General features: G+C 43.0%; 1 protein-coding gene across 2 annotated transcripts in view; it reads right to left on the bottom strand.

Moving 5' to 3' along the window:
* Positions 1–14,089, bottom strand: part of USP28 (ubiquitin specific peptidase 28) — a 98,917-nt gene that overhangs the window by 55,423 nt on the left and 29,405 nt on the right. For both annotated transcript variants that reach the window (XR_012234052.1, XM_073585295.1), the window contains exons 6-12: positions 10,741–10,827; positions 7,953–8,090; positions 3,658–3,731; positions 3,016–3,092; positions 2,118–2,266; positions 1,358–1,485; positions 955–1,050 (exon numbers count right to left, since the gene is read on the bottom strand). Coding sequence is in view for 1 of the 2 variants with exons in the window: in XM_073585295.1 (XP_073441396.1) it covers positions 955–1,050; positions 1,358–1,485; positions 2,118–2,266; positions 3,016–3,092; positions 3,658–3,731; positions 7,953–8,090; positions 10,741–10,827 (749 nt within the window). In the remaining variant the exon portion in view is untranslated. The remainder of the gene's footprint in view (positions 1–954; positions 1,051–1,357; positions 1,486–2,117; positions 2,267–3,015; positions 3,093–3,657; positions 3,732–7,952; positions 8,091–10,740; positions 10,828–14,089) is intronic.

The following is a 14,089-nucleotide window of genomic DNA, read 5'->3' as shown; positions in this document are numbered from 1 at the left end:
GAAGGCTATAAGACAGCAAAGCTGTTTCAAGTTGCCCTTTCCTCTGTTCACGGATATCAGTCATAACTTAATTACATTTTGGAGGTCAAAATAAGGTCTGGAAGGCCAAGGAAAATTTTACAGGATTGCTAGAGAGGTAAATCAGAGCACCCTGCTTGACTTAAAAAGACCTTCAGAAAGATTTAGCAGACTCAGGAGTTGTAGTACATTGTTCTACTGTTCAGAAGCACAAATATGGCCTTCATGGAAGAGCCATCAAAGAAAGCCTCTCCTGCGTCCTCACCATAAAATGCAGTCAGACGTATGCAAAAGAAGATCTAAACAAGCCTGATGCATTTTGGAAACAAGTTCTGTGTACCGACGAGATTAAAATAAACTTTGGCCAATAATCAAAAGGTATGGGTGGAAAAAAAAAAAAACCTTTAGTCAACCACTAAGCATGGGGGAAGGGGAATCAATCATGCTTTGCGGTTGTGTTAGAGCCAGTGGCAAGGGGAACATTTCACAGATAGAGGAAAGAATGGATTCAATGAAATTTCACTAAACTCTTGATACACAGATGTTCTGTTTGTATATAAAAAAAAAAAAAAAAAAAAAAAAAAAAAAAAAAAAAAAGGCTGAATGTAAAATGAGGATGGCTTCTACAAATGGATAATGATGTAAACATGTCAACATCCACAATAGATCACCTCAAAAAGGTGCAAGCTGAAGGTTTTACAATGGCCGTCACACTCCCCTGATCTGACCATCATTGAAAATTTGTTCTGCACATGCCCTCATCCATGAGAAGATTTTCCCATCACCAGGATTGTGGTGACCAGGGCTGCAGTTGGGACATGCTTTTTTACATTATGGTCCTCACCTTTAGAAATCCAGTTAATTACCTCATCCTCCAGGGAGGATCGCACCTATCTGAATGTTCAGTGCAGGGAATGGCTATGGACCTTTGCTTACCTTTCCAGCTTCTGATTGAGGAGGTCAATGTCTCGAGCCAGTGTCTTGATTTCCTCCCGCTTCCTTCTAATCAGATCTTTATTTTTAAATAAGAACCTGGAAAGAGAAAAAAAAAAAAAAAAAAAAAAAAAAAAAAAAAAAAAGGGAAAGTCATTCTTCTGAACTTCAGACAGAACAAAAATATAGGAGAGATAGAAAGGAAAGGCAGTCAATGCATTTGTAACCTTAGGGACACATTCTATTCCGTGCTGGATGTACAAACCTGATAAACCTTCATAAGCAAGGCGATAATGCAGATATTTGTAGACCAGAAGTAGAAAACGTCTAGTCCAAGTGAAAACAGTCGGGGACGTACAGCCACGTTACACACACGAGCACTTTGAATCCATTCTTATCCACATACCTGTCCATATAAATAATCTCTGGGAATTCCAGTTTATTGTGAATTTTTTCCGGCTGCCCCAACGATTGATTATACTCAAACCGCGAAAGTTCAAAGGTCAACACCGGAGGAAGCTTTATAAACCAACGCTGCAGAGACCGACATGTGGTAAGAGAAAAGAAACACAGAAGGGCCGGATGAGCAATTATACAAAACGTACTATTTATTTTTTTCTTTAAGACAAAGTTGTCCCCTATCCATACTACGGTAAACTTGTTGACCCGACTGCCAAGACCCCCAGCGATCATGAGATGGGTGGTCTGGAACCACTGGTCTGCAACCCTATACTCCATTGATGGTCTATGGGACTACTGAATAGCACGCTCAGCGATTTGTCAGTTTCATGAGTGGAGCGAAGACCTGGTTGCATTTTTAGGGTTCCAGTGCTGCGATCTGAGGATCATTTTAGAGGTCAGATGCCCAACGATCAAGTTCGTCCCCATTGCACAAATTGAGAATGAGGTTTTTTTTTTTACCCTTAACTATATGTAGAGGCTACCATGCCACAGCAGGCAGTCATGGCACCACCCTGTCCCATATAACATGACTGCCTGCCATGCACATGTGCCGTGATATCAACTCTCAGGACCAGCAGTGGGGTAAGCAAATCCTTTTTGGCCTTTATGGTTTTCACAGTAAAAGGAGTGCATTAAAGTTAATATACATTTGTTGCACAGCGTGTTGAGACCCCTTTATTTTGTTGGTCACACAACAAACTGACCTCTTGCTTGTATTGCATGGCTCTGCCATTCTGCATGTGCTCGATCTCTCCCTCCACAGTGATGCCTTCTAGGCATTCATTTAGGTTGCTGAAGCCGTTCACTTGAAGGGGATATTGCCCGAAGGTTTCAGTGTTGGAAAAGGTTTTCTCTGGTGTAACAAAAATCACAATCACAGGTCAAGGCACCCGACATGGTAGGAAAGAGGGACGAGCTAATGGAGTTGTATAAAGATTGTAACTTATACCTGACCAATAGGAGAGATAACCGACTGCTCAGGGCCATCCACATGGACTGCCACTGATCCCAACAACAAGGCTCTACTAAACCACATCCCGAGTGAAGATTGCTCCGTTCACGGTCTATTGGACCGCTAAGTGCTAGAGTAACTCAGTCCCAGAGACAGGGAATGCCATAGCGGGGTGCGCATACACAGCCTGCATGATCGGGATGCAACTAATCCAGAGTACGAAGCAGTGCAAGACCAAACAAAAATATGGCGTGGTGGAGCGACCTCCACTTACTCAGATGGGGCTCAGTTTTCAGGGCTGGTGGGAGTCTCAATTGCCAGACTCCAAGGGATCAGGAAGCTCTCTTTAAAGTGGTCTAAGGGCTAATGTTTCTCCTTGTGGAGACTGACAAGCCAGGTCTGGCATATCAGAGTAAGGATACTTACAAGCCATGCATGCTCCTCTGAGAAACCTATAAATGCTGTACAAAACCCCTTTAAAGTCTAGTGCTACATGGTTAAAACTGATGACTGATCTGGTGATCAAAGCAGAGAAATGAGTTAGCAGTGACATGAGCAGTCCTGCGCACAGATGCAAGAACAGCCAAGGAAAGATGGAGTCTCAGCTACACTGCTCAATTGGGAAATGGGGGAGCACAAGAACTACATACCTTCCAGATATCCCTCGTTTAGAAATGTACCATAGAAGAGCTGCACCATGGGGTTTTCTGTCTTGTCTTGTGTCCGCCTACACAAAGAAAAATGAAGGAAAAAAAAGTTCTACATCACATACTAAATACACACCATCAAGAATTTGTAATAAACGGTAATTGCGCAAGGCAAAACATTGTACATGTTATTTTTTTTTGTAACTTTTATAACAATCCTTCCTATATGTACAACATCAGGAATAGCGTTCTGGCCATGATATGGCTTGCACCTTACAATTTTCTCCAATTCCCCCTCAGCAGGCTCTTTATATTTCAGTAGTCTGAGCAGATGGGTAGAAGCTGCCATCTCTTCTGCAAAACACTGCATAGACCTAAGGGATTCCTTCTCTCCTGCCTACGCAGTATGTGTTCAGAAGCAAAAGCAGCATGGAGGATAGTACACATGTACCAAGCAGTGTAGCTGTGAATCCAGAGCTGGGGTAAGAAACTTACTACAAAGCAGCAGCACTTTGCTTTGTCTCTCTGCAAGTTTCCTCCCCCTCCCATCCATCTATAAACTTTAAAGGACAGGGTATAACCTGATCACAAACATTAAGTAAACTAGGTCAGTGAGTGAACTTTACAAAAGTAGGAAAAACTTACTCTCCATTAACAGTCAATTGGAAGGCATCTTCCAGCCAGTCCAGCAATTTGTGGGAAAACTCGCTGATATCTTGCTAGCAAGCGGAAATAAATCGTTAGTTTATGCAGTGTGGAAGACAAACATTTTTTAAAAGAGAAATGCACCAGAAAATAATTGTTTAAGTCCAGATTCAATACATTTTTTCCCCTATCAATCTGCATTTAAATACAACAAAAATCTGCCCATTGTCCCACTGCATTTGCACCAGCATTTCAATGTAAAGCTTTGCATAGTTACTAAATTTTGGTTCAAATGGAGGCTGCACTAAAATTTTGCGACTTGGTGTTTGTGAAGTTTTCGTCCACCTCCAACAAGGTGGGTGAAGCTGGGTTCGGGACACCACTTGTTAAATTCATGATGATCAGCGGCATTCACTATGCCACAAGTCTTCTCCAGCTGGTACTGGAGTCGGATTTGGTCACCATTCCTTGTGTGCAAGCCTCTTGATGAATCTGGTGCGACTGACTCCAGCACACCTCATTAAGACTGGTGTGAACGCTTATCTTCTGAGAAAGTCTTCATGAATCAAAGCCACTACATGCCTGTCCATTACAGTAGTCTCGTTATCAGACAAGACAGCAATAGGCAATGTCACAGCTGCCCCTCCTTCCCAGTGGCCTTTGCACATGCTCAGATGCTTCAATACAGGTCCCTATTGCTGCTAATGTACATGCGATTTTCCTGAAACTGGAAGTTGTTGAGTGACTAATTTGAATGTTTAAACACTCCTGATTTTTTTTTTTTTTTTTTTTTGGGGGGGGGGGGGGGGGGGTAATTGTTTAATAAAAACCTGATTCATACAGCAAGTAGTTTGCTGATTACATAATCACTAAGCATTTTTTCCCTATTATTGAGGTTAACAAGGCGGATATCCAAAGAGCATGAAGGATCTTTGGCGTTCGATCCCCTTCACACAAGTGCTGATTCAGTTATAATAGGAAATCAGCACAGACGTCTCCGATACCAGGAATAGCACAAGCTACCTCATAGTGGAGGCCTCCAGAGCAAAAAGTCAGTGCCAAAGCCAGGTCTCCAGAAACATTAAATGGCCATTGCCCAGAGTAAAGGGAATGTTTGCCTAATATCTGATGGAACCGAGTTTGGGCTCTGGCGCCCTCTCCTACAGCAACAAGAGCTCCCAGTTCTGCCTTTAACCTCTTCCTGACCAGCCACCATCTTTAATGATTTTCTCTTTCTTGGAATTGAGCAAGAGCAAGTCAGGGGACACCACTGGAGACCCGAGGAGATAACAAACAGCATGGTGGCTTCTGTGTTACATTTTCAAGGTTATGTAGCTTTCAGCAAGCCGCATGTTGTGATCGGAAGAATAAATGTCAATTGATCCAGCGATCACATGATTGACCAATGTCAGCTGGGTCTTCAACCACCAATTACTTACCTGGGGTACCTAGTAAGTGCCTCGTGGCACATGTTCTGTCCAGCCATACTATTGCTGCCTAGAAAGTTTAGTCATTTTTAATGTCTGTTATTCCAGACATTGTATATTTTGTGTATATTAATCCTTCCTATATTTCATATTGTAAGGTAGCAGCACCATCTGCTGGCAGTTTTATGTATAGATTCTAGTTAATTTGCATGTATTATGGGAAGTTCCTAGGGCATTGTGGTCTTATTTATGACACTGAAGGGAACATCAGCCATTGTTCCTCCATGCATCTGAGGAGAAAACTCTATTCGCTTTCTTCATGCTCCTTAAACAGCCTGCTCTAAGCATAGTTGGTAAGCACCATGTTACAGGCCTGTGTTTATCAATATGTTTGCTGTACTAAGTAGATAATCACCTACGTATTACCTGATGTAACTATTACCTCATGTAACCTGTGTATTGCAGACTATTTGTGTTTCATGCTCTGTGCAGTTATATATTCTGAAATGCTCCTGTTATTGCATCCTATAGTTTCACCCTTTCCTGTCACATCTGCAATCAAAAAAAGGTTACAACTTACAGCCTCTTAAAGAAGACAGGGGGTTTAGCTACATGTCTCACTACACTGTGAATGTGTATGAGGACAGTATAGCACAGGTTAAAAACAAACACTCCCTTTCCCAAATCAATGTAGCATCTCTGGTCTTCATCAACAATCTGATTTCAGCAGCTCGTGCCATCTACATCAGCAGAGTCTTTGAGCTCAGCGATTGGCTGCAGTGGTGATATTGATATAGAAGGGTTAATGGTTTGCCTTTGTACGCCTTTAATTCTTCCATTGCCAAGTTTTTATTCTGATGATACAGCAGACTTAGTCTCTGCTTCAAGGAGACTATACTTGCTATCATATGTTCTCAATAGTCAGCCACAACGTGTTCTGGGTACATGGTAAATAAAGTAGGACCCTGAGGTGACAGTGGGGGGCTACATGAGCTACATAGTTACATATTGTTGTAAATGGTATAAAAGATTGCCTTGTGTTACATTACGGCAGATAAAGTGATTTGCCCATGACGTGTGTGTGTGTGTGTGTGTGTGTGTGTGTGTGTGTGTGTGTGTGTGTGTGTTATATATATATATATATATATATATATATATATATATATATATATATATATATATATATATATATATATATATATATATATATATATATATATATATATATATATATATATATATAGAGTCTCCTTTGTCTCCAAGCGCTTGTAAATTAAAGGCGTAAACTCCTAATTTGGCCTCATTGGTGATCTGGCAGACCTGACACTGGTCTGAACAAAAACAGCTATATGTACTGTAGTAGTCACATCACTGCTGCAGCCAATACAGGGCCTGGAGAAGCAGTGCTGGACCAGAGTTATCTGAAGATTTTTACAGTTGTGTAAAAGTTTGTGCACCATTGTTTTTGGAAATGGAAAACGGCTTTAAAAAGAAAAATTATTTGTTTCTCTGCACTGAAGAGGCCACTCTGCTGGCAATCTGAAGTCCTGACACCTTCTGCCAAGACTACTAGATCAACCTTGCTAGTATACAATCGCTAGAGAGTTTAACATATTGTGACCCCCTCAGTGTCCAAGCCTGGAGTCTGTATAATGCAGCATCTTTTTGGACAGGTGCGCTTAGAAAGTTGTATTCTGACTTTTGAGAGTGATCATTAGGGTGACCGCAAAAAATCGATGTCGGAATTTTGTCCGTCTGGACCCCACAAAACGATTCCCCTTTCCAGATATTGAGAGAGCCAAAATTTGAGCTCGATCAAACGACGTTAACCCGTGCCGCTCGTCGCTCAAAGTTAGAAAAAATCCAAATTGAGGTATTTTAAGATTTAGGTATTTTGCATAGTCTGTTAGACTATAAAGAATGTGACAACATTGCAGAAATAGCCCTGACCAAATTTTCGAACCATTTGTGGTATTTGAATGCAGAGTTGGTGGGATTATCGTTTTTTGATCCCACCATTACAGACAATGAAATGTTGTTAATGGCTAATAAATTGCTCAGTAGCACAGATGAACTATCAGAGCATGCTAGGGTTGTAAATCCAAAAGATAGGAAAGAAAAATTAAAAGAGGTAGGAAGTAACCGACTTTAACGACCTTCTGACAAAAGATGAAGAACAAAAGCAATATGTCCTGCAAGTTGTAAGCAAATGCCGAGCATTATATTCTGACGTTTCAAAAACTACTTTAACAAAAGCTCTAGAATAGATTAGATAACTATGTAAAATCATCAACTCATGTAGGTTAGCGTGCTCTGATGGTTCATCTGTGCTACTGAGCAATTTATTAGCCATTAACAACTTTTCATTGTCTGTAATGGTGGGATCAAAAAACGATAATCCCACCAACTCTGCATTCAAATACCACAAATGGTTTGAAAATTTGGTCAGGGCTATTTCTGCAATGTTGTTGTCACATTCTTTATAGTCTAACAGACTATGCAAAATACCTAAATCTTAAAATACCTCAATTTGGATTTTTTCAAACTTTGAGCGACGAGCGGCACGGGTTAACGTCGTTTGATTGAGCTCAAATTTTGGCTCTCTCAATATCTGGAAAGGGGAATCGTTTTATGGGGTCCAGACGAACAAGATTCTGACATTTTTTCCCCCCCATATGAGATCCGGTCACCCTAGTGATCATACATGGGAGATTTGCTGCAGAATCTGCAAATCTGGATGGAAAAACTGCAGCAACTCTGGTATGTGTGAATGCAACCCTAAACAGTAGGCCGATCACAAAACCCTTTATCTTAATTAGTGCAAATATCCCTGCCCACACCAGTTTAACCCCACAGTCTGGTTCTTACTTGCTGTGCTTCCTCAGACAGGAACGCATCTTTCAGCAGATCCAGGGCAGCCGTGGGATCAACATATTTTTTATTGGAGCCAACCATTAAGGCGAAGAGATATTGGAGTTCTTGCATAAACGCAATGTTCCTATTTTCCTGAAACAAATTACTTGTGATAATCAGTTTTATGCTGTATCAGACATTGGAGTAAAGTTTTGTAATTTTTGCAGGTGTCTACTTTTAGAAAATGTTTGGCTTTTGGAAGGGGTGTAGTGTAAGAAAAAAAAAAAAAAAAAAGTGTATTTTAGTCTTAGTTGTAGCTATTTTTGGATTTAAGTGTCAAAACTGCTGTAAAACCCGTTGGAACAAAAAAGTTAAAATGCAGGTCCAATAAAGTGTGAAACTCTCTGCCAGATGATGATGTGGTATGCTTTGGATCATGAGCTGTACCACACCTTCACCATACTTCTCTTTCATCATTCTGGTAGAGGTTGATCTTGGTTTCATCTGTCCAAAGAATGTTCTTCCAGAACTGTGCTGGCTTTTTTAGATTTTTTTTTAGCAAAGTCCAGTCTAGCCTTTTGATTCTTGATGCTTATGAGTGGCTTGCACCGTGCAGTGAACCCTCTGTATTTACTTTCATGCAGTCTTCTCTATGGTAGATTTGGATATTGATACGCCTACCTCCTGGAGAGTGTTGTTCACTTGGTTGGCTGTTGTGAAGGGGTTTCTCTTTACCATGGAGATTATTCTGCGATCATCCACCACTGTTGTCTTCCGTGGGCGCCCAGGTCTTTTTGCATTGATGAGTTCACCAGTGCTCTTTCATTCTCAGGATGTACCAAACTGTAGATTTTGCCACTTCTAATGTAGCAATTTCTCGGATGGGTTTTTTCTGTTTTTGCAGCTTAAGGATGGCTTGTTTCACCTGCATGGAGAGCTCCTTTGACTGCTTGTTTCCTTCACAGCAAAACCTTCCAAATGCAAGCACCACACCTCAAATCAACTCCAGGCCTTTTATCTGCTTAATTGAGAGTGACATAACGAAGGGATTGCCCACACCTGTCCATGAAATAGCCTTGGAGCCAATTGTCCAATTACTTTTGGTCCCTTTAAAAACAGGGTGGCACATGTTAAGGAGCTGAAACTCCTAAACCCTTCATCCAATTTTAATGTGGATACCCTCAAATGAAAGCTGAAAGTCTGAACTTCCAACTGCATCTGAATGGTTTTGTTTAAAATTCATTGTGGTAATGTCTAGAACCAAAATTAGAAAAATGTTGTCTGTCCAAATATATATGGACCTAACTGTATAAGTCAGAAACCGTGATATACAAGTATAGCTTTAACACTAACACTCCAAGCTAAAGTTTTTCTGAAAGCAAGATACGGATAAGCCATCTTTTGGATAATGCATTAATCTCAGTTTTGGATGATCAATTTCTCATCCTACACTTGACACCAATAATCAGAGGATACCTGGTGCTGGCAATTCACTGCAAGAGCCCACAACTCCACAGGTTCATTATACTTTGTACTGAAGTGTGTATGACAAGAACGGCATTATCTGAGCAGCCATGAACTCTGGTAATAGCCGATCTGTGAGATGCCGGGCGTCGGACCCAAACCAAGGGACTAATGAGGACCAATTCTACAGATTGGTCATTAATATCTCAGCCCTGGCAAACCCCTTAACGGGGCCTTTTATAAAGGAGGATTCCCAAGCTGAGTAATAACTAATCAGTGGGGGTGTCCAACCTGCCAATCCCAAGAACAGGGCTCTAGATTGCCACCACCAGACTGGCGCATATACAAGGGTCACCAGCTTGTGACTGACAACTGTCTGTTCAGGAAGACACCGTTCTGAACTATTGGCATCCTCAGAACTGCAGGCATTAAAATCTGCTCCCTTCCAAAGAGGAGGCCCCATATTGGTAGTCAGCATCCATGTCAGGTGGGGCAATATCATGGCTTCTCTGAAGATGCAACAGATTGGTCAGAGACTTGCAGTTAGGAGAGGGCACACATGGGGGCTTCAACAGTGTCTTCACATTGGATGGGTCGTAACTAGCGATGAGCAAACATGCTACAATAATGCGTTCTTCGATCATGCGCTCATGTGCTAACAAAGTGACTTTAACATGTTCGAATATGTCAGAGTTCCCGCACCTGCATGTCTCAACTATTAAACAGCCACAACTCATGCAGGGATTGCCCAACAGGGAATCATGCACGTGTTGCAGCTGTCAAACAGCTGTGGGGACTGGAACATTATTTGAGCATGCTGAATACACTGTTAGCACCTGAGCATGCTCGACTAACACCTTATCTGGGCACGTTCACTCATCACTAGTCGTAACCCACCTTAGAGCTGCAGGAGGCTCTTGGTTTAAAAAAAAAAATAAGTGTCTGGGATCCTTGGACTGACAGTAAAGAAAAGCACTGACTTGCTGCTTGATGTCCTCGCCATTTGAGCAGAGTCTTGCAGGACCCCAGCCTTGGAATTTCCTACCTGTTGGTGGACCACTATGTGCTTTAATATGTCACTGCTTCGAATATTGGTCATGGCCATCTTTCTGAAGGTGGTTCAAGGCAAGTAGTTGGAGGCACTTGGACTGCCGAAAATCATTAAGAGCAGTGCTGGGAGCAGGAGGGGGGTGCTTATTGCTCAACCTAGTCCATTTGAACAGAGCCTTGCAGGACCACATTCTTGGGAATTCTGAAGGTTTAACAGAAACCTCCAATGATCTGGAGAAGTGGGCTCTGAAGAATAAGGGGACATGTTATTTCTTTCTTAGACACTTACGCTGCGGCTCCGATTCCTCTCCAGCATGCTCGATGAAATCCTGTACCCGTGGACAAGTCTTCGGAATTCGGGCAGGTGGAAGAGCGACTAAAGATATAAAACCGTATAATTAATAAAGGAAGGGGGTACAAGTTATTGCCACAAGGAATACAATAGTAAAAAAAAAAAAAAAAAAAAAAATAATAAGTCTTTAAGCATTGCAGCACCTCATCCACACGGACAGACTTCCCTCTTGCTCAGGCTTTAAGTAAACCTCACCATTTTAAATAAAGGAAACAAGCGTCGGTTTTAATTGGTAGTTTAGGTTTCCACATTATTGCGGCTCTGAAAGGAGCTCTGTGGCAAACCCAGCTGGGAACCAATCAAACTGAAGGGGTTATTTCTATTCTCCGAGTCACGCTAATAAACAGCAAGAAACCAATCAAGTTGCAGACCGTATTTGTAACTACGGCTTATCCTCATCACTCGCTCCCAGGAAACCTAGTAAAAAAAGGCTTGATTTTAATTGAGCCCTACGAATGCCAAAACCAACCAGTTTAACACAGTCATTCAATTTAAGAAGCAAAGTGGAGTGCTCAGTGCCAATTCCCAGTCACTCAGCGACCCCCATACTGTGGCGGCTCCCCTCTGCTTTTTTGCTTCCCCCAGTTTAGCAATCAAATAGTGTAAACACGACCACTGAACAGTCAGGGCGACATTCTCTCTGCGGAATTAGGAAAAAAAAAAAAAAAAAAAAAAAAAAAAAAAAAAAAAAAAAAAGAGATTGCATTGAAGCTAACTTTAAAACGTTCCCTGCCTTTTATCCAACATTAACATCCCTCTCCAACCAAGTCATGTAATTAGCAATTAAGAGTCGTACAACTGTAGATACGAAGGGGGCTTCACAGTAAGAAGAATCTACAAAAAAGGTTTAAAAGGTGCCAAAATACTACAAATACAGGTCTGATGGCTCCCAACTACCAACACCCATCGGATGTACCAAAGGCAACATGACTGAGCAACTGCTGAAGGAAGGATTAGTGGCCATGCACATTTGTGCCAACAGTGGTTGCATCATGTCAAGTCGAAAAAAAAAAAAACTTTTCAGAACTTCCTTTTGTAGAATTAGTTTGTGGAGAAGGAAAAAAAAAAAAAAAAAAAAAAACATTAAAGTTTTAAAAGTGTGCATCATATGGAAAGTGGCTGATGTCAAGCTTCATTCAACATTTTGGTACCAATGGTTTATCTGGCTCTGCCCAATTACATAGTGTGATGGTCAAGCATGCACCACCATCAAAACTGCAGAGATCAATGGTTCCTCATTGTAACCAGGTACAACCAGGGCTAAAAAAGGAGATTTTTGTGTACTCACCGTAAAATCTCTCAGCCTTTAATTGGGGGACACAGAACCGTGGTGTTATGCTGCTGTCCACTAGGAGGTGACACTATGCATAATCTGAAAAAGATTAACTTTGGCTCCTCCTCTGCAGTATACACCCCTGGACGGCGTCAGCCTTCCCCAGTTTTGTGCAAAAGCATTAGGAGGAATATACCAGAAACATAACCATGCCTGAAAAAAAAAAAAAAAAAAAAAAAAAAAAAAAAAGGCTACTATAACCAGGCTCAAAACAACAATATGAGAACCCAGCCGTAACAACGGCCCGCAAGGGCAACAGGGTGGGAGCTGTGCCCCCCAATTAAAGGCTAAGAGAAAGATTTTACGGTGAGTACACAAAAATCTCCTTTACTCTGTCGCCTTATTGGGGGACACAGAACCGTGGGACGTCCTAAAGCAGTCCCTGGGTGGGAAGCAGTGGACGAATATTGTGCCGACAGTCCCCTAGACTTGGGGTACTGCCGCCTGCAGGACCTGTCTACCCAGGCTCGTATCCACTGAGGACTGGGTGTGCACTCTGTAGTGTTTTGTAAATGTATGCAGGCTAGTCCAAGTGGCTGCCTTACACACTTGATGTGCTGAGGCTTGATGCCCAGTGACCCAAGAGGCCCCTACCGCCCGCGTAGAGTGTGCCGTGATACCGGCCGGAAAGGGAGAATTGTTGAGGCGGTAAGCCTCTTGAATGGTGGACTTGATCCACCTAGCAAGGGTGGCTTTGGAAGCCGGTAGGCCCTTGCGAACGCCTTCTGGAAGAAGGAAAAGTGAATCAGACTTCCGGAAGGGAGCAGTCCTAGACACGTAAATACGTAATGCCCTGACAAGGTCAAGCGTATGCAGAGCCTTCTCTACCCTATGAACGGGAGCCGGGCAAAGAGACGGTAGTGATATTTCCTCATTGAGGTGGAAGCTGGACACGACCTTCGGAAGGAAGGATGGTACTGTACGGAGAACCACCTTGTCCTGATGAAAAACCAGGAAGGGTTGTCTGCAGGAAAGAGCTGAAAGTTCAGACACCCTGCGTAGCGAGGTGATTGCCACCAGGAAAACCACTTTCTGTCATAGAAAGCGGAGTGAGACCACCCTAAGGGGTTCAAAAGGAGGTGACTGTAGTGCTGTCAAGACCAGGTTGAGGTCCCACGTCTCCAACGGACGTTTGTAGGGGGGAACCAATCGGGAAACCCCTTGGAGAAAAGTCTTCACTTGCGGCTTGTTAGCAATACGCCTCTGAAAGATCACTGAAAGCGCTGACACCTGGCTCTTCAGCGAGCCCAGGGATAGCCCGGCATCCAGGCCTGTCTGAAGGAACCCGGAGGACCTTTGGAAGAGAATAGGGAAGTGGAATCTGCCCACGAGAGGCGCACCATGTGAAGAAAACCTTCCAGGTACGATAGTAAATCCTGGCTGAAGTTGGCTTTCAAGCCCTGATCATGGTTTTAACAACGTCCGGTGAAAAACCTGCTTGGGTCAAAACCCAGGTCTCAATGGCCACGCCGTCAAATTGAGAGCCCCTGAGTTCTGGTGGAAGAACGGGCCTTGTGACAGGAGGTCGGGACGTGTGGGGAGACGCCAGGGAGCGTCTGCTGTGAGTTGCACGACGTCGGCGTACCAGTCTGGAGCGATCAAAATGGTGGGAACACCCTCTTGTTTGATCTTCCTCAGGACTCTGGAGATCAGGGGGAGGAGTGGAAAAATGTACAGAAGCTGGAACTGGGTCCAGTCCTGAACCAGGGCATCTGCTCCGAGCGACCGCGAATCGCGCATCCTGGCCATGAAATTGGGAACCTTGGCATTGAGATGGGATGCCATCAGATCCACGTCCGGGGTCCCCCAACGATGACAGATCTGACAGAAGACTTCGGGATGGAGAGACCATTCCCCAGAGTCCATTCCTTGTCGGTTGAGATAGTCGGCTTCCCAGTTGTCCACACCCGGAATGTGGACCGCGGAGAGTACAGACCTTGCAGCCTCCGCCCA

This window comes from Dendrobates tinctorius, unplaced genomic scaffold (genome assembly GCF_039654945.1).
Source record: "Dendrobates tinctorius isolate UK_male_01 unplaced genomic scaffold, ASM3965494v1 ptg000086l, whole genome shotgun sequence".
Taxonomy (NCBI): Eukaryota; Metazoa; Chordata; class Amphibia; order Anura; family Dendrobatidae; genus Dendrobates; species Dendrobates tinctorius.
This window is presented reverse-complemented; position numbering and strand designations above follow the sequence as displayed.